A 25,708-nucleotide genomic window follows, 5' to 3' on the forward strand; every position below is an offset into this window, starting at 1 on the left:
TACGTTAGCTCTGCTTGGTGAGGTTGGAGTTGGTAGATGAGCTCTGGTAGGACAGAACCAGGATTCACTAACGTTACACGTTACAGACACGTCTCAGAGCACCGGGCTGTGAGGAGAGAGAAATATAGCAGCTGCTAAACTACGCTACAAACTGACAAAGTTGAACAAAGAAAATTTGTTCCAAAACAAACACACGCCTGGTTAAAACTCCAGTTTTTACTAAAGTGTTCGTGAAACTCCAGGCCAGAAGATTAGGACATTTCTGCTGCCAGATTTTAGCTGTTATTTTCCCATGAATTTTTTACAGTGTAAGTCTGTGTGTTTGTTGTTATTCCATCAATAAAAAAAGAATCTTATAGAAAGTCTTGTTCATAAACTTGGAAAATATTTGTGTTTGCTCTCCTGTAAGATAAATTAGTCCTTTATTTTCAATAAAGTCAGACTTTCTTTTTCTGTAGGATGAATTTATTTTATGATAGTTTCATCCAATGATCACACTGATTAAAAAAAGACTAATTTCTGTTTTATAAGGAGTAAATATGTTTGGGAAAACTTTAACTTTCATTTGTCAGTCAATCACTGAGACTTTGACTTTTCCAGCATTTACTTCTCCGCTCCTGCAGGTGGAGGGGGGCAGAGCTTCACCAATAAACCTCAGAGAGGTCTGGGAAACACCTCCCTCCTCCTCCTCCTCCTCCTCCTCCTCCTCCTCCTCGGATGGGACGGGCCGCGGAGTTGGAGTCGGGACAGCGCTCAACTTTTCTCAAACTCTGTCCTCAGAGTGTTTGACGACGCGCCGCCTGCCATGCTGCTGGGACTGTAACGCTTTTTTTTTCCTGGATCTCTGCTCCGTCCTCTTCGCGCTCCTCAGACATGGCTCCGTTTGGAAAGAACTTCCTGAAGGCTCGACTGAAGAACAGGTAACTCGATGAGAGTGACGGAGTTTGAGCTGAGCGGTCGAGGAGGGAAGATTACGCACGACGCAGGTTGTGCGTAAATCAGGTTTATGGGTGCGCAGGCGAATGAGGGCAGAATAAAGATACTGTTATGTTTTAAACTCTTTAATTATACTTAAAAAAAACTTCAATTAGCAGTCTTTACTTGGGTTAGAGTGAGGAAAAAAGTCTCTGAAAACTTTTCCAAACAAGTTTAAAACTTCATTTCATCAGTTAACGACTTGAATCCCATCTTTCAGCACACTTTGAGGACATTTTTATTTATTTTAAAATCTTTTCTGTAACAGTTCAGCAGCCAAACTTGCACAACCTGAATCCAAACACACTTCACCTTTCTGCTCAGCTCAGCACTCATCACCATCGGCCTCTGACACCTTCAGAAATCCTCTTGGCGTGAGAAGAAGTGTGTCCTGTGGTGTTTCTGTGCGCAGGGTTCATGATTTAGAGTAAACAGTGAAGTCTTTGTCTCACTTTCATCTGCAGCTGGGTAATGACCTCCAGAAGTGATAACAAGCTAAAGTTTGAAGCTAAAGTGACAAAGTTAGGAGAGGTGGGACATTTTTTAAAATCTAAATCCTTAATTTAAGTCTTTGTTTATAAGCCAAGTTGGAAAAAATAATTACCGCTTTTCTCCAGCAGAGGGCGAAATGTTTTCCTCTGACTCTTTTGGGGGAAAATATTGCTCCTGATATAGTCTGTAGACATCATCATTCAACTTTTTAACATGGTTTAATGTAAGAAGAGCAAATTAAAAGTCACTAAAATGGGAGATTTTGAAAAATCGTAAAAGAATCAAATCAGAAGAAAAGCATATCGTCCCAGTGCTAAAAGTTCGACATCTTAAGGGAAAAGAAAAACCTTAGATCTAATTTTGAACCAAGTTTGAGCACAGATATCTGTTAGCGCTCACTAAAAGAACTTAAATGGTTTTATTTACATGTTTAAACACCTAAAGTGAAACTCATCCAAAGATTTTTGCTCCTTCATGTTTCTGCTGAAGTAAAACGAGCTAACCGTCCATGCACAACACATCAAACTAACTAAATCTCCTCAGGTTTCATGGTCCTTTTCATCCTTTACAAAAAAAAGATAATTTGATTAAGTTACTTAAAGCTGCTTATGGGGAGGATCTGTTTTAATGTGACTGTAGTGCCACCTTGTGGCCCGGAGTCTCACACACACTGTTGTAAAAATGTGACTTAACAAAGTCTAGAGGTGAGGTATCGAAGCATAAGTTTGTACCGTTATCAGTAGTTGGCTATATGTAGCTCTACTAGCAGCTAATTGCTGTGAGGCTAATGTACCAGTCATCTACCAATCAGAGCTAACGTAACCTGGCTCTTCATTTTATTGATAGACTCTCAAGTTTGAACAGACCACTGCAGAATAACTGCTGACTGTGGGTTGGAGCCAACATTAGCACAAACAGATTAGCTCTTTTAGCCTTTAGCCTGTGCTCTATCTCTCTCCTGTTTCTCTTTCTTCTGCTCTTCTGTCCTTTTTCTGTCTGACAGTTAGGCTCCAGTGTCCACCATCACTACAAAATTAATCACAGAAATCCAAAAGAAATCGAAACTTCATCAGCCAGTATTTGGCGTGGTGTTGTCATGGAGACTTAGACGTGCCGTAAATCAATCCAGTCTTACTCGACTTGATCAGGAAGCTAAGAAGAAGCATTTTGAAGTAACCTGTCATATTTGTGTTAATGATCTAATTTTAAAGTGTGGGTTAGAATCAGGCAGATTTCTAGAAGAGAGACTTTTTCAAGATCACTTAGAAACTCCTTAAAGCCTCTTTGTTTGATAAAGGAAGTAAAGCTTACACTCAGTGTGTCACAGGAAGTGACTATTAGACTCTTTTTTTTTTTTTTGTATCATATAAGTTTAATCCAAGTATAGTAAGATATACTCTCTTAAAAATGTGTATACTATTTGCAAACTTAAAGCTTTGGTCTACGATCTGAAACCCAGCTTGGCTGATGAGACACGTTTGAAAAACGCAGCCTCACTCACCCCTCCCCTCCAAGATCCCGCCCCCCAGATCGTATCGCCCTTCTTCGCCTCCTAACAACACGCCCCCTCCGACAGAGCAAGAAGCCGGCTGGCAGAAAATGTAACAAACAGACAGTCATCCTCCTTGTAACACACAGAGGTAGCTTTTTCAATTGGACCGACGCGATAAAACCATGAATTAGCCGGTAAAGCAGGTCTGGTGTTGCCACTGCCAGCTGATCAGAGCAGAGCCGACTGCGGGCGGGGCTTTACCTTTCTCTGCGTGTCTTCACCAGCTCAGTTTACGATGCTAAAGATGTGTGGCTAACTTATGCTAACATCTATTGACAGAGCCGACCCGTTCAGACCAGCAGCGTTCAGTCATTAGCCAGTACAGGCTCAGACTAACCAGAGTTATTCAGCTGACATCTCCCACTGTGGGAAACAAAGTCATTACCTGTTCAACAGAAACTCAGCTGTCTCAGCGTCAGTCTTCAGTCCCGAATCCCTCTGCAGCTTTTTCCACCGTTCGTACATTTCTCCAATATTCAGTCTCTGTTGGCACCTGTATCACTCATAATTCTTCCTTGCTTCAGCCTTTTCCTCCAAACTTTTTCGTTTTCTTCCCTTCCCTGTGGAGGGTAACAGTAACAGCTTCCTGGTTTCAGTCATCTCTGGCTCCATGACGCTTCGGTAGCTGAGCAGCTAGCTGACGTGAGAGGGGTAGTGGGGAAGGACGAGGTGGGACCATGGGCAGCACGGTGTGAAGCGAGGGACACAGGGGATTGGATGAATTTGTTGGTTGAATTTGGACGTTAAAAAGCAGGAGAAAGATGGAGGGGACTGTCTTGTTTCCATGGTGACGGATCAGCTTCCATTCATTTCTACTCTATTAAAAAAAACATGTAAAAGAAAACCAGTAAAAGCAAAGTAGAGGAATACCTTACAATTACAGTCTAACACTGTAAAACACAGAACTACGTGAAATAACTGTAAAAATTCAGGTGTAGATTTTAGAGTCAAAATTAATGAAGCATATTTCCCAGTAGATAAATGTCCATAATACTGTAAAATTACACATAACTTCAGTCAAACACATTCAGATCAGTATCTCTGTAATTTCTAGGTATGGGTACCTTTCACAATTGAACAGATACAGTACCAATGCCTGGTACCTGGCAATCAGTATCGGTGCTCAACGGTACCAATTTCCGGTACTTTTTTGTGTTCATGTGATAAAAAATGTCAATTTAATAAAAGTTAGTGGTAATAAAATCTCAAATTTCTTTAACTTCACATATTAATTATTCAATATATAACCTTGCAATGCTGTGTTCATGGCCAGCATGAAAATTACCTTCTCTTCCACTCCCTCACAGTCACAAGGATGCATTTAGGTACCTAAACATGGTACCTTTTGATTTTTCATGAATCGGTACCTGGTACTTTTGACAGAATTCGGTTGGTACCTATAAAAGTACCTAATTCGGTACCCATCCCTAGTAATTTCATGGTATTTTTTTTATTATTTTAGGAAACAAATCGATCTACAGTTATTTCCTGTTAAAATATATTTTTACCCATGTACAATAACTAATTCATAATGTATAAAAACAAACTCCATACATCAAACTGCGAATTTCAGAGAATAAGCTAATAATGCAATTTATTGTTGAATATTTAAAAAAGTAAGAGGGTTAGAAATTGGAGTGATACACGCAAAACTGCCGTGAACTTTCTGAGCATTTTGCAATTTGATTAGTCAAAATGGAAGATTATTTGTTGGAGGAGCTAGCTGTTCCTTCACCTCTCGGTTACCTTTCTTCTCTGCTGCAGCTCTGACTTTGAAAAATGTGTGAAATTAGCTCCACAGAGCCACCAGCTGTCCTCTATTACTGAATCAGTGATGCTATTTGGAGCTTGTTGGCTGCTAACGTTGTTGTGCAGAGTTGGTAAACAAAGTTTCTGGTGTTTTTTGGAGGGGGGAGAGTATCTAGGTCACGATCCGATCCCTGGCTCTGCTCCTGGTGCCAGGATCAGGATCAGGGAGGCTTTAATTGTGGGTTAAGACTTTTTTTTTTCAGCAGCTTTTCTTATCAAGGCTCAGATTTAGCACCTAGGTTTGGATCCAGTTCAGTAATAAAACGTCTTTTATGCTAAATTGCTGTTTGACAGTGGCACCAGGAGCAGAATGGATGTTTTTGGACACACACACACTCACACACACACGGAGCTGAGTTATCTTTGATGACTTCAAACAGTCTGACTGAAGCTGTCTCCTGTGGATGTCTTCGTTTTTTCATGTTGTGTAGTAATTACCAGGCGGCCTCTGTAATTACCTCGAGTGTTTAGATCTGCAGATATGTCAAACACTTGATTTCAGGCTCCTGAGACATTAAAGTGGGAGTTTGCCTCCACTTCATCTTTTCATTTCTAACACTCCGCTGCTACATCAAAACTCTCTGAATCAAACTGATAATTGCAGCTGACAAACGGCGTTTTGGCGTCACTGCAGAGCGGTGCACACCGCGGTGCAGTGAGACAGCACTTACAGGCTTTAAATGACTGGTTGCCAGCGTGTGACACATGTGGCTGCAGCAATGACAGCTCCAGCTTAATCCTGTCGTTATGACACAATAAGAGCGCGGCGGCATTGTGCACACACGAGCAATTAGCCGCAGAAACACAAATTAGCACGCCACCAGGAAGCAGCTCAATGCATGTGTTGTGTTAAAAGAGAGTAAGTGGAGGAGCTAAAGCCTTATTAGTGACTCAGGAGGAGGAGGGGGGAGGGAGGGAGGTGATTTCCCAGAGGAAGAGGAGAGAAGAGGAAGGGGTGTGTTGTGTCTCTGCTCACAGATTCCTATCAGATCAGGAGTCATCCCAGAGATCAACACGTCCAGATAGAAAAGTGATGTTGTTTCCTCGACGGTCCCTCATCCTCTTTGAGATAAGAGCGGGAGGAAGCACCTCCTGTATCTGCTCCACTGAACTCTCTGTTTACCTCCCGTCCAAATAAACCTCAGCAGACTCTGTGTTTACACTCAGCCGCTCACAGATATCTGCGTTATCGTGAGAAAAGGAACACAAAGTCTATTTTTACACCATATCTTGGAGCGCATCCTCCAAAAATGCTTTTTATTTAAGATATCATTTTTATCAGATGGTCTAAGGTTGGTTTGAACACTTACTGAGGGAAGTTAGCAACGTTAGCATGAAACTGTTGGTTTGGTCGAACACGATTAACCCAAAATAACTGAGTGAAGAAAGCTTGGTGTCTGAGAATAGAGACAAGATGCTCTGAGGAAATGATAGCCCAGCATTAGCTAACGTATAGATTCTGATTGATTTAAATAGATTTAGGTTTGGTAGATCTTAAAAAAAGTAAATGAGTGGCTAAAAAACGTTTGAGTTAAAATAAAACATCCTAATTCAAATGAAGTGCAGATACATGACATTTACAGAAATTTTCATTAAGGCTTCTGCAGAAAAATACCATTATTTTACAGGTTTTTCCTAAATTGTCACAATCAAACACCATCGTTGTAGTGACAAAGAATAGAGTTATGCTGAAAAATGCTGTTATTTTACAGCAAAATACTTTTTGTTGCCATGGCGTAATGTAACCATGTGTGAGGAGGGCTGTCTGTACAACACAGCACAGACGGGCTGTGTAATCTTTATTACACCAATATCAAAATTGAACAACATGGCATAGTCCATCAACACATCTTGTTTATGAACACAAAACATAATTCAAACATCACTGGATACATAGTCTGCGCTGTGGAGCAAACACAGCCAGTCTGTGCCATGGAGCACAGACATACTGTGCCCCCTCTTCGGCAGGGTGTTGTATCCACTGTGTTCCCTTCTGACTCACGGTTACAAGCTCTGTCACAACAAAAATGGCTTTGCTGTGAAATAACTAGGTATGCTTTTCTGGTCCCGGTCGATACCAATACTTGGGCTTTGAGTATCAATCAATCAATACCGATCCTGATCCAATACCAGTGTTAAATAATAGTAATAATAATAAAGACAATAATGAGTGCTTATTGAATTACTGAAGTTAATATTCATTTTAACTAAAAGTGTTAAATTGTTTAACAGAACTTTTGTTAAAAAATGCTCCAGAATTTACAGAACTTACTATTTGATTGTAAAATTTTATACGTTGTAGACCAAAACATAATTAAGCCTTAGTGTCAAATTTGGACTGATCTTTTCCCACTGATACCTGATCCAGCTTTGAGAGGCTGGATCAGTGGCGATATCTAATACCAGGATCGGATCGGTGCATCCCTTGAAAAAACAGGAAAATGGGAAATTTAGGACACGAACTAATGGTGGACAAAGTGACCAGTGACGCATGAGAGGAAAGTGTTTCCAGGAGAAAAGCAAGGGTTCTGTTTGGAGTTTTTTTGTTTCAAAAATCTGTCATTGATCAAAAACCAGTTCATTGTTAAATTATTGCAACCATGAGTGAGGAGGGAACAGGGAACAGCTGCATACGCTACATAAAACGAATACAATTTTCCTACAAATTCTAGTTAAGAACATTAGATTAATAATAGGGAAATAAACCCCTATAAAACAAGCAACAAATTTAGCTGCCGATTATAATTGTTGTTTTACATCAATTTGACTCTGACTGAAGACAGAAAAAAAATAAAACCAAATTTTTTCCATTAAAATATAAGGGGGAAAATATATAGTTTGTCATTATTAGAATAATACTAATAAAAACATCCAGGTTGTTATTTTACAGATAAGATTTTCACAAGAGATCTTCGTGAGACTTGCTGAAAAGTTCAGGTTCAAACGATGTCACTGTCACTGCTCTCATACTTCCATACGTCCTTATTTTGGTGTTGCTGTTAACCAATACATCCACCAGGGGGCGGCAGCGCAGAGTCAAAAGTTTATGACAAAAACACATAAAAGCAGAAGCAGAAGTTCCTCAACCTCGCAAAGTTTTTCATCAAAAAGTTTCTTTGTTATTTCTTCTTCGCGTCTCACTAGAATCGGGTAGTAACAGCAACACTGCCCCCATGGCTTCTGGTGGTACTGCACTGTTTCGCCTGTGTACTAACGCAGTAGTTTGGAAGATACTGGAACCAGGAGTTTGTCCAATCAAAGGAGCAGCTCAGCTCACAGCCCATGTCAAATCCAATATGGTCTCCACCAATGATCAGCTCCGTGGCAGGGACTATGCCCATATTTTCTACAGTCCTTGGCCTTAACTGGTTCATGGTTCACTGGGGGGACTGGCCTCAAACACAAAGGTCTGCTCATAGCTTTGCTTCCTGACAGGCTTCTAGAGGGCTGGCCAATCAGAGTGAAGGGGGTTTGTGGAGTGGGGAATCTTAAAGATACAGCAGCTATAAAACAAAGGCTGAAATAAGGGAGAAAAAAAGGATTTGTTTGAGCTGTGAATCATGTAAAGATACTACAGGGACCAGAGGGTCAAAATAAAGACTGAAAAAAGCGCAATACCCCCTCTTTAAGATTAGTAATATAGAGCAACTTTACTCTGAATTTCAAAAATCGTGCTGGGATTTTCACATCTGCATCCAGGCGGAAGTAAAAGTAGCTGTTGGCATCACTTTAGCTTTAAAAAACAACATCCTGAGATGAGACTGCTGGTATCTGCTACAGGAAAAAGACAAACACAGCACACAGCATCAGGCTGATACACTCATAAGGGCCGTCACTTGAGGAGTTGATTGATATTCATAGTGTGGGACTGAGCTGCAAATGAGGGCGCCCTGATAGGTCACAGAAATCTGATTTCATGACGAACTGGAAGCTGCTGATTGGAAACGTGCCATCAGAATAACAAACATTTGCTGTAGAGTGGAAACGCTCAGTGCAGCCTGTTAAAGTGGGGGTCTGTGAGTAACACAGGGAGGGTCAGACCTCAGCATCTCACACTTCACTAACCCCAAGAAACCTGAGCGCGGCCGCTTCACCTCAGTTTGAACTCCTAACCCGAGAAACCCAGAGAGACTTCAGACACGTGGGAGGAAACCACATTTAAACGATCTGAACTTTCAGCGCAGGTTTCTGCCTCAGACGATCGGGTTACAGCCCCACCGTGGTGGCATGGCACCCGTCCATTGTAATACTCATAATGACATCTTTAAAGACGTCAACAAATCCCTCTGTGTCGTAAATCTGCAAGTTACCACAGACGAGTGTGGGCTGGGGGTTCAAACGTGTTGTAACAAACAACAGACACACAGCTCCCCTGTGTCTCAGCGTGTTTCATCAGATTAATAGAAATAAATGTGAATTTTCTCAGAGACTAAAAGCTTTGGTGAAGTGTCAGTAAACACATCCTGAAGCCACTTTTCGTTTAAAGCCACGGTAAATGTATTTTGGTGCTCAAAGGGAAGAAAGAGGCTAAACTGCAAGCCACATGTCACCAGTTCAAAATGCTCACAGTGACATACTGTAACTACTTTTTTTCATTCGTATACAGTAATTGTAATTTGCATTACAGTATGAATGTGAAATAACAGTAATTTTTGTTGTGATGGTGTTTTGTAACCGTAAGTGAGGAGGGAACACAGTGGATATGAGACCCTGCTGTACATTGAGATGTTGGGCCAAGGTCATAGGCTATCTGTGCTTCATGGCATGGACCAGATGTCTGTCCTAACCCTAATCCATCAACATATCTCATTTATTAAAAAAAACATTTTGAAAACTCTGTAAAAATCTCTGGGAAATGTAAAGTACAAACAGCTTGTCTGTGCCGCTGAGCGCAGACTGCATGTCCGGGCCATGTAGAGCACAGACAACTGGTTCATTTGAAGCACAGACAGCTGCTCTTTGCTTTTGAGAAGAGACAGCTAGTCTGGGCCATGGTAAGCTCAGACAGCCAGTGCATACCATGTAAAGCACAGACAACTGGTTCATAGAATGAATGCTTTATTTCGAACATGTAAAAATAATACGAAGAGAAAAAAAGAAAATCAACAGAGAAAAGAACAAATTAAAAACACAAAATAAATAATAGAGAAAAAAAACAACCAGGGATAACAAAACAACAGCAACAACAACAAAAAAAACCAAAACAATTGAAACTATTTTGACATGTTCAAAAAGGAGTTGGAAGAAGCATCAGCTCATTTAAGCTGCTGGTGAAGCTGAAACAATCAGTCCATGCCATGTAGAGCCTAGACAGCCAGTCGGGGCCATGTGAAGCCCAGACAGCTAGTCCGTGCCATATAGAGCCCAGACAATCACCCCTTGCCGGGCAGAACCCAGGTGGCAAGACCGTACCATGTAGAGCCCAGGCGGCAAGTCCGTGCCATGAACAGCCCAGGCAGCAAGTCTGTGCCATGTTGAGCCAAGACAGTCAGCCTGTGCCATTAAGATCCAGACAGCTAGTCCGTGCCATGTAGAGCCCAGACTGTCAGCCAGTAACATGTAGAGCCCAGGCAGCAAGTCCGCGCCATGTAGATCCAGGAGGCCAGTCTGTGCCATGTAGAGCCCAGACAGTCAGCCTGTGTCACGTAGATCCAGGAGGCCAGTCTGTGCCATGTAGAGCCCAGACGGCCAGTCCGTGCCAGGTAGAGCCCAGACAGCTGGTGCCCCCTGTTCAATGTATCAATGTACAGCAGGGTCTTATATCCACTATGATCCCTCCTCACTTTCTGTTATAAAATACCATCACAATACTAACTGTTTTGTAAAATACAGGCAGTAGGGCTGCCAATATTTTACTGTTATTTTACAGTAATTTTTGTACAGTAATGTATTTAAACACAAGAATTTAGGACTGAAATATCCTCGTGAGTTTAAAGTTAACTGTTACAGTGTATATGCAGCCAGTAGTATCATGTTTCTGTTAGCACACATCTGCTAATTACCAAAAATAAACCCTTAAAGCTACAGCTCAGAGGAATGTCACAAGATTTGTACACGTGATGAAACATAAATAAAACATGACAGAAGAAGACAACAGACTTCAAAAAGGCTGGATCGAGGATCATAGAATTGGCTGCCTTTAAATAAGACACAAAAACAACCCTGAAGATAAAAGAATCAAGAGGTCTCAGGTTATTTCTGCCTTTACCTGCTTGTTTTTACTAAACCCCTATAATCTCAGACAGACCTGCAGTGATGCTGGGGAAGAGTTAGAGCACAACTGGAGCTGTCCAACAGAGTCCAACAAAGAAGTTTAAGAAACTTGAAGTGGACTGCCAGGTTTCCACTGTCAGACAGAGAGGAAAACAAAAACACAGACCAAGCTATGAGACCTACGCCATGCTTCTCCTTTGAGCTTTATTCCCTGTGAGGATGATGGCACCATGAAAGCCATGAGTCTGACCCTTAAAGCTCAGCATGTATGACAGAAACATGACCTTCACGTTGCTTTCTTTAGCTAAATGTTAATTATATCAGGACATACATTAAAGAAGCATTTCCTGAACTGATGAGAGGTACGTCTGCTCTTAAAGCCCCGTCCACTTCTGAGTGAACCTTTAATGTCATGTATGTGCCTTACAAAAGATGATGCTACAGAGGGAAACAGGCTGAGGCTCTATACACTTTTATTTTTGCACATTTGGGGTTTCATGAAACGTTTATTCTAGCCTCTGTATGAAACAGTTTGTTTTAGCTCCTTAACTCTGATTCTCCAGCCTATTAAAGAGTGATATTAAGGGTCTTTTTCTCAAAAATGTAAACCCCCTGATGGTTGTTTTAAGTATTAAACTATAAAGAGGGGCTTTCATGTTTTTTTGTTTGTTTTTTGTTTTCATTTTTGATGCTTTTTACTGTCCATCTTTTCAGAAAAATCTGTCTTCTTAAGGCTTCCTACTCAACCAACCCCCTTCACTCTAACTTGCCAGCCCTCTGGAGACCTGTCAGAGGCCAGAGTAATGCTGTAGTGTGCAAAAGAGGGAAGCAGGACAGGCGGTCAACCCCCTTTATGGCACAGTGGTTGAAAAACATGCACTGAAGTGACTTCTTGGGTCAAAATATCTACTTAAGAGGTTTCTTGGGTCAAAACAAAAAGTGCCCTCTTGGGTCAAAATGCCCGCTTAAGTTTCCTCTTGGGTCAAAACATATTCCAAAGTAATACTTGAAATGAATACTTGAAACAAATACTTAAAACATGCTTGCTTGGGTCAAAACCGTGCTTAAGTGCCCTTTTGGATCAAAATGTCTGCTTACGAGATTTCTTGGGTCCAAACTTCTGCTTAAGGGGTTTCTTGGGTCAAAACGCCTGCCCATTTGGATCAAATTTCCAGCGAAATAAACCACCTTGGGTCAAAATGCCTGCTTAAGTTTCCTGTAGGGTCAAAACAAGTGCCAAAGTAATTTTAGGGTCAAACACTTGAAAACGTGCTAGCTTGGGTCAAAACCGTGTCAAAGTCATTGGATCAAAACGTCTGCTTAATTACACTCTTGGGTCAAAGCGGCTGCTTAAAAGGTTTCTTGGGTCAAAATGCCAGCTTGATTGCCCTCTTAGGTCAAAACCATCCTAAAGTGCCCTTTTGGATCAAAACACCTGCTAAACTGACTTCTTAGATCAACATGCCTCCTTAATACACTCTTGGGTCCAAACTTCTGCTGAAGGGGTTTCTTGGGTCAAAACGCCTGCCTATGAGCCCCCTTGGATCAAATTTCCAGCTAAATTGCCATCTTGGGTCAAGATGCCTGCTTAACTTTCCTGTAGGGTCAAAACAAGTGCCAAAGTAATTTAAGGGTCAAACACTTGAAAACTTGCTAGCTTGGGTCAAAACCGTGCCAAAGTCATTTGATCAAAACGTCTGCTTTAGAGGTATCTTGGGTCAAAATGCCTTCTCAGGAGCATTCTTGGGTTGAAATGCCTGCTTAAGTGCTCACTTGGGTCAAAATGCCTGCTTAAGTGCTCTCTTTTAGGTCATTACCATGTGTAAGTGCCATTCGATCAAAACCCTGCTTAAGTGCCCTCTTGGATCAAAACGCCTTCTTAATATACTCTTGGGTCCAAACCTCTGATTACATGGTTTCTTGGGTCAAAACGCCTGCTTCAGTGCTATCTGGGGACAGAACACAAGCTAAATTGCAATTGGGCTGAAACACCTGCTTAACTTTCCTCTTAGGTCAAAACACATGCCAAAGTAAATTTAGGGTTTAACACTTGAAAAAGTGCCTGCTTTTTTTCTAGCAAAACCGTGCTAGAGTGCCCTTTTAGATCAAAACACCCGCTCAAGTGATTTCTTGGGTCAAAACCCTGCCAAAGTGCACAACTGGGTCAAACCACCTGCTTATTACACTCTTGGTCTAAACCCTCTGCTTAAGAGGTTTCTCGGGTCAAAATGCCTTCTTAGGTGCATTCTTAGGTCAAAACTCCTTTATTGCCCTCTTAGATCAAAACGTCTGCCTAAGTGTCCTCTTGGGTCAAAATGCCAGCTAAATTGCCCTCTTGGGTCAAAACACATGCCAGAGTAATTTTAGGGTTAAACCCTTGAAAACGTCCCCATTTGGATCAAAACGTCCGCTTAATTACACTCTTGGGTCAAAAAGCCTGCTTAAGTGCACTGGGGTCAAAACGCACTGAAGCAGGTGTTTCTCCTCTTAAGCAGAGGTTTGAGCCAAAAAGCCTTCTTAGGTGCATTCTTGGGTCAAAACACCTGCTTTAGTGCCCTCTCAGGTCAAAATGCCAGCGAAATTGCCCTCTTGGGTCAAAACAAGTGCCAAAGTCATTTTAGGGTCAAACACTTAAAAAAGTGGTGCTTGGGTCAAAACCGTACTACAGTGCCCTTTTGGATCAAAACGCCTGCTCAAGTACACTCTTGGGTCAAAACATGTGCGAAAGTATATTTAGGGTCAAACACTTGAAAAAAGTGCCTGCTTGGGCCAAAATTTGTGCTGTAGTCCGATTGGGTTGAAACATCTGCTTAAGTTTCCTTTTGGGTCTGCTTACAAGATTTCTTGAGTCAAAAACCCTGCGTAAGTACACTTTTGGGTCAAAACGCCTGATTAAGTGCACTTTTGGGTTGGAACCCTTCCCGAAGTTGGCTCTAGGGTCAAAATGTGTGCTCAAGTGCACTCTTATCTCAAGACACTTTTCAAAAACATTAACAGGTCCAGACCCGCCAATGGTTATAAAATTACATTAGCAGAAATCCAACATCATGATACGATAAGAAGTCTGACCTCATCTTCTCCCAGCATTCATTTAGCGCCACCTTGAGTCAGAATGTGCATCAGAGTGCCCTCCTTACTCTTGAAAACACGCTTCACGTCCCTTTTTTAGCAAGTCTGTGCACACAACTGGAGCAATGGGCAGACCTCTGACCTGACCTGTATCATGAACTGGTGAAGATCTGGTGCTATTTTTAGAACAGAGTGTTTGATCAGTTAAAGACAGATTCAGGGATTTCTAAAACATGAACACGTAGAGGTTGGAAAATCTGCATGTGTACCCTGAACATCCAGCGTGCGTCACAGGTACGCTCTGGCTCTACACCCCTGCTGTCGACACTTTCTCCACCTTACAGCAGAGTTAAAAACAGGAGCGTGGTGACGGCTGTGGAATTCATTTTTCCCTTCCTGCTCACGGCAGGATGTAGTGTGAGCGCTGCTGATTGTGGACCAGGACAAATACAGGTGTTTCCGGGCCTCTTCCTGCACAGCTGAGGTCGTGGGTCAGCTTCAGGGAGATGCTGAACCGTCTATGGAGGGTGTTTGTTCACCTGTGTGAAGGGACATGAGCGCTGTCTGATCAAAAACAGATATTTCTGTCCTGTTATGTAAAAAAGTGTCATCTGTTCGACACCTGCTCCATCCAGCCCTCTCTTCTTCCTGTTTTCTTTCCCTTCCACTTGTTGGATACTCAAACCATCAAACCAGCGTGGTGGAGCAGGTATATCCCTCCACAGATTTTCCCGAGCAGGCTGAAACCTCCCAAACGTCATGCTTGATGTTTCTGAAAGCTCAGGGCGTTCAGGTATTTGCTTTTCCAAGGGTCTCCATAACCATTAACCAGTCTGTGGCATTGCTGCGTGCATATTGCATTCCTCAGACCTTATTCACCACCAGTGTACACAAAGCATCAGTGTGTGAGTGTGAGTGTGTGTGTTTTCATGCTGTGTGGGAACTGAAAACACGTCAGTATCAGTCTGTCAGATCTGGATCTGTGAGATGAAGCAGCGTTTAAGTCCTTGAACTGTTCCTAATACATCTCAGTGCTGGTGTCGGCCTGCGGGCGGTTTTATCTGGGTGTGCTTCAGTGAGCCGTCCTCCTGTGGGCTGCAGCCAAGCAGAGTGATCTGAGAAAGAAGACACTGCAGCTACATGATGCAAGGCTTAGGATGTGAAACGATCAGAGGGGACGAGGCAAAGAGCCAGATCTACACCGGGCCTACAGCAGCCTGCGGGCCACATCAAGCTGCCTGCACACCAGGCTCTGAAACATGCATTTGACTAAATAATTTGAGGAAAATCCAAAGTTTCTGACAGAAAATACCCAAGGTGTATTACGAAAGATTGTCTCATAAAACGAACTTTTCTGCCCTCAGCATGTGCCTGACACGAGCTCTGCAGGTGATCAGAGACAGGCTGTGTTAATGGTCATGTGACATCGTGATCCAAACCTGAAGTTATGAAACGTTGCATCATTAACAAGTCTCATCCACACCTAGAACACCTGTTGATAGCAACATACAGGGTGAGAGATTTCTAAAGCAGTAGGAGGCGGGGAGGGACACACAGAGCTCCTTCAGTGAGTCTGCTTCCTCTCACTTCAGCGGCCTGGACCCAAACGTGACGTTTCGCAGAAAAACAAACACCTGATTCTGATTTATTCACCTGTTTGGATGTAAACTGAGAGACTCAAATCCTGGCAGGTCTAGTCTCTTTAGACCAAGTGTTTTCAACCTGTGGCTCTGGGGCCTCATGTGGCTCTTTGACTCCTTTGCAGTGGCGCCTTGTAGCTTAAAAAATTATTACAGTAATAAAGAGATTGTTTTTAATTTTTCTTACAGAGGGTATTGATGATCAACACAAACTGTGTTATTTCAACACAAACTGTTATTTTAACACATGATAAAAACTTATGACTCAATAACTAAATATGCACCAGATCTTTCGATAAACCTTTTTTTTTCTTTTAGATTTTTACTGATAATTAAAAAAATATATATATATTTTTTATTTTCAACTGTTAGACATTTTTTTTTAAATATTAGAAAAATCCTATTTTTTTTTAACTTTTGTAATCCTTTAAAAATGTTTTGCAAATTTCAAGGTTTTTTAATTTCTAAAAATTTTGCAAACAATTTTAATTCCTTTTCAGAATTTTTGCATTTTTTTATTAAATTTTTTTAAAAATCAGAAAATCCTTTGAAAGTACTTTTATTAATTAATTTATTTTTATTATTATAAATGTTTTTTTTAATTCATGAAACGGACAATTTTTTAAAATAACCAAATTTCTGCAAGTCTAGCACATTTTGGCACATTCTTTATATCTTTTTTTTTTTTAGATTTTTAACAATAATAGAAATTTTTTTTTTTTTAATTTTCAACTTTTGGACGTACTTTAAAAACATTTTAAAAAATCCCCCTTATTTTTTAAGGTTTTGTTAAATTTTTAAAAATGTTCTTCAAATTTCAAGGTTTTTAATTTTTAAAATTTTGCAAAAAATTTTAAATCCTTTTTAGAATTTAGCATTTTTTTATCTTATTTTTTTAATATAATTTTTTAAAAATGAGGAAAATTTTTGAAGTACTATTTTTATTAATAAATTAATTTGTATTTTTATTATTATAATTTTTTAATTCATGAAACGGACAATTTTTTGAAATAACTAAATTTCTGCATTTTCTTTCTTATATCCTTTATTTTTTTTTTAGAATTTTGTAATTTAGTGAAATTTCAATAAGTATGCAAATTTCTGAAATTTATGACATTACAATTTTTTAAAAATGTTTAGAAATATTTGCAAATTTATTAAAAAATAAAAAACTTGAGACATCACATACACATTTTTATAAAAACAAAAAACCTTGTTTAGATAATTAATCACAGGATTTTTACTGTGTATTGCATTTTATACAATTATTTGTCTTTATTGTGAAGATAAAGTAGATTTTGTTTCTCCTGAATGACTTTAATCCACGTGAGCTGAGGAAAAATGGCTCCTATGAAAGTAAAGGTTACACACTCCTGCTTTAAACCGTATTTAAGCCCCATTTGCGTATTTAAGTGGAGATAAAAGCTATTTTTCAAGATGTTACAAGCAAAAAAGGCAGGAGTTGCCAAGATGAGTTATCTGATTATTTTAGTTCTTACATCTAACCAAGTCTTTTATTTAGGATTTTAGTTTTCCCATTTAAAGATAAAGCTTGAACTTCCTTATTGAATTTGGTTTATGTTGGGTGTTCTGAGATATTTTTGTCCAGAAACGACTCAAACAGACTAGCTAAGGTTTGAGGGTTTTTGTCGAGTGATCTTCATTATAAGTTTGTATTTTAATAAGAGTTTAATTCATGAGAGACTGAAAGAGACGTTAAAGCTTGATGTAACCTCAGAGTGACAGTCACTGACTCCTCGGGGACACAAACTTGACATTTAGGATTTCTTTGCGTCCTGTTTTTCAGATTAACGGCCACATGATGCATCGTTCTTTATCTTGGAATCAAATTGAAATGTCTGGCAATGTTATCACCTTATTGGATTACCTCCCCGTGTTTTGGATGTCTGCGCTGCCAGTGCCCATCGTTTAATGACTGGATATTAGGCCCTGGATATTACCGGTGGTCCATTAGGCATGTAAAAAACGGGCAGCATCGGCCAATCAGAGGTCAGTTTTTCAGCAAGTTTCACATCAGGACGGAAAGGTAATGAGTGCCTCGGGGTTAAAGAGCTCAGCGCCGAAGCATTAAGCGATCATCAGCGATGAGTGAGACGATGAGTAACTGTCTAATAGGATCACAGCAGGGCACCAAATGAGCCGGTCAAGTTTTCTGCTCCACGATCTAATGGAGGGACATGGAGAGGGAACTGTTGAAGAAAATAGACTTCTTTAGACCTCTTCAGTCCTCTTTAGACATCTTCAGACCGTTTAAACTCTGCAAGTTTTTATACGGTGTTCTTAAAACAGCTCAGGTGGAGGGGCAGAGACTTTTTAATGAAGACATTCTGCTGACGAGGACGGCTCGTAGCGCTCTACTTCCTGTTATCTCTGGAGGGTCGTACAAACGAGAACAAAAATCTGCTGAAGGGGTAAAGAAAAAAAATGTGCTCTTCAAGTTTCTTGAAATCAGAATGAAGTTTGAGTTTAGTTTGTTTTATTTCAGTCTCTGTAAACATAAAACTCACATGAAAAATGACATGAAAATGAACAAATGTTGAGTTTGGAAAGAAAATCAACATAAAGATTAAAGTCGTAATACAAGTAACTTTTCTTTTGTCGCATTGGAAGATTTTTTTGCCTGTTGCAAAAAATTCGGAGCTCATTTTTATCTTTAAATAACTTATAATCAAACATTTTTTCTGACTGGTCAGGTGAATCAGGCTCATATTGAGTCTAAAAGACATTTTTTTATTGAAAATAAGACAAAAACTAATTCAGGAGTATCTATTTCACTTGTTTTCCTCTTTCATTTTTCCTTTCAAGCACCTCAGCAGCATGTTTTCAATCTCAGGACCTAAAGTGGAGTCATCCTCAGGATGTGGTGTGTGGTGGTGCAGTAGTTAGAGCTGTTGGTACCATTCTAATGTCGGGCTGGAGCTTTTCTGTGACGTGAGAGATTTAGAAAAGGATTGAATGATCTTCAGAGGGGGAGTTGGTTGTTCTGTTTTGTTTTTCCTTAGTTTTTGTGTTTGTTTGTTTTTTTGTTTTTTTTTAAGCAGGGTTTTGTTTAAGAAGAAGTTGTCAATAGTAAGCATGGCCACAGGAAGATTAATTTAACTGGGAGTGCTGATGAAAATTGTATTTATTTATTTCAATATCTATTTTTGTATGTATTTTTTTATTTACTTTATTTAATTTATTTATTCATTTAATTATTTTTATTTATTTATTTATTTAATTATAATTTCTATTTTTTGTTCATTTATTTATATTTTTTCTTCTTTTTTTTTATTTGGGGGGTGCAAAAAAGTAAAATAGAAATGAAGAAGTTAAAAGTTGCAGTTCCAAGAAAGGATGAACAAAATTAGAAAGAAATGCTGTTTTTTTCTGAAAATAAGAAATAAAATGTTAGAAGACATTAACAAAAATAAATATATATATAAATAAATAAATAGATAAATATTTAATAATAATTAGAAAAAAAATAAATAGAAATTAAAAAAATAAATAACTTTTTTTGTTTTTTTGAAAAGGCAACCAGAAGTTGCGTTTTCAAAGTCAGAGCTCATATCAGTGTGTTTCAGGCGTAAGCATCAACGTGACTTCAACACGTGGCTTCCTTTCCCAGGCTAAACTGTCTTTAAACCCTTGTGCTGACGTGATTTTTGACATGAAATAAAACCGACATTTTTTATACCTGCAGAAATCTCTGCGTGCATATCCCATCAAAGCTGGGTGGAAAAGTTTTTCTTCAAGAAGTGAAAAAGCTCAGTTTGAATAAACTGTTCAGTGTTTGTTTTACTGATTTTTTTTCCCCACTTCACTTTTCACTTTATTTCATGTATATATTTTTGGGTAAACACATTTTTGTGGTGAAGCCACGCCACCAGCACGCTGCTCCCTGTGGTTCTGATAGTTGGTGTTTCACCACAGCAGATCCTGGTCTATCAACAGCTGCAGGAACAAAGCAATAGAAATCGTTCGTTCATGCTGCACACACGGTTTCTGTTTGGGGTTGAAGACACTTGTGTTGGTCTGAAGTTGCAAATTCATGCTAAGCTTTAAAATGTAGGAAATCTCAAACTGTTTCTGTTTTTTACCCCTGGGCTCCTGAGACTTTAACGTACCTGACAGATAAACCGTAAAGAAGGAGTTTAACACCTTAGAGCTACAGTCACTGTAAAAGCGTCTCTTTTCTCTCCTTCCCAGGACAAAAGACGCCGAGCCTGTGGTGGGGAAGGAGATTCAGGTTACCGTCTGCGGCGAGGAGAAAGTGGTCTGCGGAGTAACAAAGCACACGACCTGCGCGGATATGATCCAGGCCTTACTGGAGGATCACAAGACGGTCCCCGAGAGCAAGCGGCTCCTGCACGGGGAGCCCAAAGACTTCTGCCTGGTGGAGCGCTGGAAGGGATTCGAGAGAGCTCTGCCTCCTCTCACCAGGATCCTGAGACTCTGGTACGCCTGGGGGGACCAGAGACCCTTCATCCAGTTTGTCCTCCTCAGAACCAGCGATTTTGTGCCTCAGCCGGCCAAGAAGGCCGGGAAGTCCAAGGGGGCCAGGCCGAAGAGGTGGGACAACGGTCGCTCCCAGCATGGCCAGGCCCTGCCGGCTGAGAGGCAGAAGCGCATGGTGAAGAAGGCTTTCAGGAAGCTGGAGAAGCTGCACAAGGAGAGCAAGAGCTCCCCGGGAACCGAGGAGGTGGACCGCATGGTGCAGCTCATCCTCAACCAGGACCACACCATCCGAGAGCAGATCCAGCGCATGCGGGACCTGGACGTGGAGATCGAGCGGTTTGACTCACAGAGGCAGAAAGACGCTGATTCAGAGAGGTCGCGTGGTCAGGGCTTCGAGGCGGACGTCGAGGATCAGCTGCAGGAGTTCCTCTACACCAGCGATGGAGTGGAGCAGCTGGAGCTGCAGGTTCAGAGGCACCAGGAGCTGATCCTCCAGCTTTCCAAGGACATAGACGCCGAGCTGAGGAGGGCCAACCAGGACAGAGGAGAAGAAGGAGCCACGGCGGCCTCCTGGTCCCCCGCGGAGGCAGATGAGTCGTTCTACGCTGCTGAGTGCAAGAGGCTGCAGGACGAACTGAAGCGCAGCCTCTTCGCCGGCGTTTCCCTCCACAACCAGGCGGCGGAGATCGACAAGCAGCTGCAGCACTACGAGGCCTCGCTGCTCTCCAAGGACCAGGAGTGCTGGCAGCTGGCCGCTCACCTGGACTCCCTGCAGATCGCAGACAGAGAGGAGGAGCCGCCGCTCAGTCCTGCTCCTCTGCAGAGCGAGACTCCGTGCAGCGTGTCGCAGACGGTGAAACTCAAACACAGCCTGTCCCCGCTGGACGTGACAGACACAGACTCAGACACGGGGATTAGCTCCACACACAGCCAGGACTCGCTGTCACCGTGTCTGGACTTCCCTCCCCCTCTGGACACAGACGTTTGAACAACCCGGTGACCCCGCCGTCTAAGGTTTCCTCCTGCACTAGCTCCAGGTGGCGCCTGCCAGGTCTTGTCAGTAAACTTGGAGCAGGATCCTGAAGCTGAGACAAACAATTGATTGACCTGTGTGTCGATGCCATTTCTGCAGCTTGTTTTTTTTGATTTCATATGAACTGACACTGAAATATAACATTCCTTTGTAAAGATTGATGAAAAATGACTTTTTATGAAGTTTCAAGGCGTCTCAGTCAAAAGCAAAGCTGCTCGCTGGAGCTGCAACGCCTCCTTTCTCTGTTATACGTCAACAACAGTCAATCACTGTTCATGACAGCTGGGTTTCCCCAACGTCTGACCTGTTTATTTCACAGAAAACACGTGACTTACTCAATGAGCATCAAGCTAAGATGTGTCTGAGCACATTAGATGCTTTTCAACCAAAGGTTCCAGGAACCTTTAGACCAGGGGTCCGTAACCAACCTTTACTTTCATAGGAGCCATTTTTCCTCAGCTCACCTGGATTAAAGTCATTCAGGAGACACAAAATCTACTTTATCTTCACAATAAAGACAAAAAGTGGATAAAATTATTTACAAAGTAAAAAATCTTGTAAATAATCATCTAAACAAGGGTTTTTGTGTTAATAAAACTGTAAATCTGATGTATTAATTTTTTATCTTTTAAATAATTGCAAGTTTAAAAAGATTTTTTTTTAAAAAATGTAATGTCATAAATGTCAGAAATTGATTGAATTTCAATAAGTTGTATAATATTTCAAAAAAATAAAAATTTCAAAATATGGCATTTTTTTCAAATAAAAATAACACATTTTGTGAAAAAAAATATTTTCAAAAATTAAACAAAAATTGAAAAGTGCATAAATTCCATAAACTTGCAGAAACTAAAACCAAAAACTGTAATCTTAAAAAAATGATCAATTATTTAAAATTAAAATTAATTTTTAGTTATTAAAAAAAAATCAAAAGTAATTTAAAATTAAGAAATGTAAAACTTCAAAAATTTGCTAATTTACAAATTTATAAAATATACCAAAAATTACAAAACTTTTCAAAGCTAAAATCTGCCATCTGAAACTTGTTATCCCAAAAAATTGATTAATTAGTTAAAAATGAAACCAACTTCAAACCTTGCATACAAAAAACGGAATCTAATCTATTTGCAAAGTTTTCAGACATTCACAAAATTTTAAAAATTGCAAAGTTTTGAAAAATGGAGTTTAATTCATTTGCAAAATTTTCAAAAAATTCACAAAATTTTTGAAATTTGCAAAATATTAATTTTTCAACTTAATTTTCAAGAATGTCCAAAAACTGAAAATTTTAAAAAATTGCAAAAAGTTCCAAAAAATTTATCCAAATTCTCAAAAAAAATGAAAGCTTTAATGCAAGACGTGGTGCATTTTCAAAGAGAGAAAAAAAAACAGACCAGTAGGGGGCACAAAGAAAAACACACATAGGAGTCGTTCTAAGAATCCTGTAACAGGCATCTGAAGCAACCAAGAAAGCAGGAACTTTGGTCGATCTACCAAAGTTTGCAACTGCTAAAGAAACCTTGGCACAATGGGGAAAAAAAAGTAATCGCACTGCACCACAAGACCAGTAGAGCCGCTTAGTTCTTCAAAAAGCCCCTAGTTCCTGGGGGAAGTTCCTATGGTTGAAAAGCACCTTGTGATTTGGCCATTTTGTGGAAAATCAGTGATCCACATCGACCACCGACTCTGTCTTTGTCAGGAGCCACGTGCTTACTGTGGAAATGAGATGTAAATGTACAGTTTTACCCCCAGAGCTAATTTCCTTAGCACATCTAAGGTGTACAAAACTTCTGCTGTGAATGTACGCGACTCTCCTGTCTTCATGTTTTCAGTCTATTTATAAAAGTGCACTTCTTTGTACAAACTTATGAATCTATTAACAATGTTTTATATTAAAACAAACAGCTAACCTTTGGATGTAGCTTTTAAAAAACTGCAGCAACACTGTAAAGAAACTACTGTAGCAGCTGTTTGTGTTTTTATGACTTCTTGTATTAACAGCTAAAAGATAAACTTATTTATTTATCTTGTATTTTACAGATTTTCTTAAGAGCATGTCCTGAGTCGATGATCTTTATCTGCAACCAATCAGATCAAACATTATATTCAGGGCAGAAATGTAATGCTTCAGTACAAAAGTTATGAAAGTTTAATGTAAGTTTCACCTCTTGTAATAAACACTAATTCTGTGAAATATCCACTCTGTATGAGTTTCAGCTTTGTTTCAGTCAGCTGGAAGTTTCTGAAAACAGACTCTCATGTTTTCCTGAAAGTGTCTGAGTCACCGCTGAGAAATGACACAGCAGGTAAACAGAGCTGCTCTTCCAGGCGCTGCGGCGTGTAATCAGACAACGCGGTCTCCAGGCAGGCTGGAGCAGCGGCGAGCACTCTGCTCCTGTCAGGGTCCTGCTGACAGACTCACACTTTGTACTCGGGGCAGAGCGAGGCGGCCCGCTGCAGAAAAAGGGGGATATCTATTTCACACACTAATTGCTGAGTCCCATCCCCCTCCCTCCTCCTCCTCCTCCTCCTCCTCCTTCGTCTTCATCGCTTCCAGCCACTGAGTAACTCCACCAAGCATGAAAGGCCAGGATCTCACAATGTGAACAATGCTGCAGCGGTGCCTCACATTTGTTGATAGAGAGAGGCTCAGAGCTTCTAGCATGTTCCTCTGCACCAGCAGATATGACACAGAACTTTATACGACTTTTTACCAGCTCCATGAGGTAGGTTTTTATCAACAGCTAGGTAGAGCTACACTCTGAAACCTGACAACAAGCTAACTTTGTCAGTTTGTAGCGTAGTTTAGCAGCTGCTATATTTCTCTCTCCTCACAGCCCGGTGCTCTGAGACGTGTCTGTAACGTGTAACGTGTCTGTAACGTGTCCTACCAGAGCTCATCTACCAACTCCAACCTCACCAATCAGAGCTAACATAACCTCACTCTTCATTTTATTGATAGACTCTCAAGTTTGAACAGATCACTGCAGAATAACTGCTGACTGTGGGTTGGAGGCAACATGGACTTGAGCATATGTTCTAGCGTTCAGCTTGTGTTTTAGCCTTCATACAGCATTCTAGCCTTTACCTCATGTTTTAGCCTTGAGATCCTGTTTAGCCTTTAGCTTGTGTGTTAGCCTTTGTCCAGTTATTTTGCCCTTTGCACATGTTTAAGTCATTTAAATAGTGTTTTAGCCTTCCTTTAGCTTGTTTTTGGGGGGCTTTTAGCTTGTGTTTGAGCCTTTAGCCAGTTTTAGCATTTAGCTTGTGTTTTAACATTAAGCACTATTTTTAGCAAAAGCCAATTCAAGCATTTAGCGTAATTTTTTCAGCCTTTAACTTGTATTTTGGTCTTTAGCTCCTGTTTTAGCTTATGTTTTAGCCTGTAACCAATGCTCAAGCTTGAAACTTGTTTTAGCCTTTAACTTGTGTTTTAACCTTTAGTTTATATTTATGCTTTTAGCCCTTGTTTAGCATTTACCTTGTGTTTAAGCCTATAGATCCTTTTTTAGCTTAAGCTTATATTTTTTCCTTAAGCTCATGTTTTAGCCTCATGCTTACCTTAAAAGCTTAGCCTGTGTTTTAGTGTTAACCTTGTTTTTAAGCCTTGTGCTCCTTTTTTCGAGCATTTAGCTTGTATTTTTTGGCTTTTAGCTTGTGTTTTAGCCTTTATCCTGAATTTAGCCTTTAGTCCCTGTTTTAGTTGTGATCCTGTGTTTGAGCCTTTAGCTAATTTTAGCCTTTAGCTTGTGTTTTTTAGCCTTTAGCTTGTGTTTTATCCTTAGGTCCCTGCTTTATCCTTAAGCTTGTGTCATAGCCTTTAGCTTGTTCTTAGCCAATTTAAGCATTTAGCTCCTTCTTTCAGCCTTTAACTTGTGTTTTAGTCTTTAGCTCCTGATCTAGCTTTTAGCTTGTGATTTAGCCTTCAACCCATGTTTCAACCTGCAGCTTGTTTTTCAGCCTTAAGCTAGAGTTTTAGCCCTTAGCTTGTGTCTTAACCTTAAGCCAGGTTTGGCTTTTAGCTTGTGTTTTTTTTTTTGGCTTTTAGCTTGTGTTTTAGCCCTAAGCACCATTTTCAGCCTTTAGTCCCCATTCAAGCATTTAGCTCCTTTTTTCAGCCTTTAGCTTGTGTGTTAGCCTTTAGCTCATGTGTTAGCCTTTAGCTCGTGCTCTATCTCTCTCCTGTTTCTCTTTCTTCTGCTCTTCTGTCCTTTTTCTGTCTGACAGTTAGGCTCCAGTGTCCACCATCACTACAAAATTAATCACAGAAATCATTTTCAGCAGAGAAAAACACAGATCTCTCTTCTCTCTGCTAAACTTCATCAGCTGGCGTGGTGTCGTCATAGAGACTTGGGCGTGCCATAAATCAATTCAGTCCTGCTCGACTCGATCATGCAGCTAAGAAGTAGCATTCAGGAATAATCTGTATTGGTGTTGATAATCTGATTTTAAAATGTGGATTAG

The 25,708-nt window shown here is 40.4% G+C and overlaps 1 protein-coding gene across 1 annotated transcript; it reads left to right on the plus strand.

Moving 5' to 3' along the window:
- The first annotated feature begins 729 nt into the window (after positions 1–729).
- Positions 730–21,808, plus strand: rassf9 (Ras association domain family member 9). Its single transcript, XM_074678008.1, has 2 exons — positions 730–920; positions 19,963–21,808. The coding sequence occupies exons 1-2, from the start codon at positions 874–876 to the stop codon at positions 21,197–21,199; spliced, it is 1,284 nt and encodes a 427-aa protein (XP_074534109.1). The 5' UTR covers positions 730–873; the 3' UTR covers positions 21,200–21,808.
- The last annotated feature ends 3,900 nt before the right edge of the window (positions 21,809–25,708 follow it).

Source organism: Halichoeres trimaculatus, unplaced genomic scaffold (genome assembly GCF_033239565.1).
Source record: "Halichoeres trimaculatus isolate MK-OKI-2021-1 unplaced genomic scaffold, fHalTri1.1 fHalTri1_scaffold_10, whole genome shotgun sequence".
Lineage (NCBI taxonomy): Eukaryota > Metazoa > Chordata > Actinopteri > Labriformes > Labridae > Halichoeres > Halichoeres trimaculatus.

What these genes read in the sequence shown, in the direction of transcription:
- rassf9 (XM_074678008.1), top strand. Translation starts at nt 874, where the DNA reads ATGGCTCCGTTTGGAAAGAACTTCCTGAAGGCTCGACTGAAGAACAG. An exon ending in AAGGCTCGACTGAAGAACAG is followed by an intron (nt 921 to 19,962) that starts GTAACTCGATGA and finishes TCTCCTTCCCAG; the next exon opens with GACAAAAGACGCCGAGCCTG.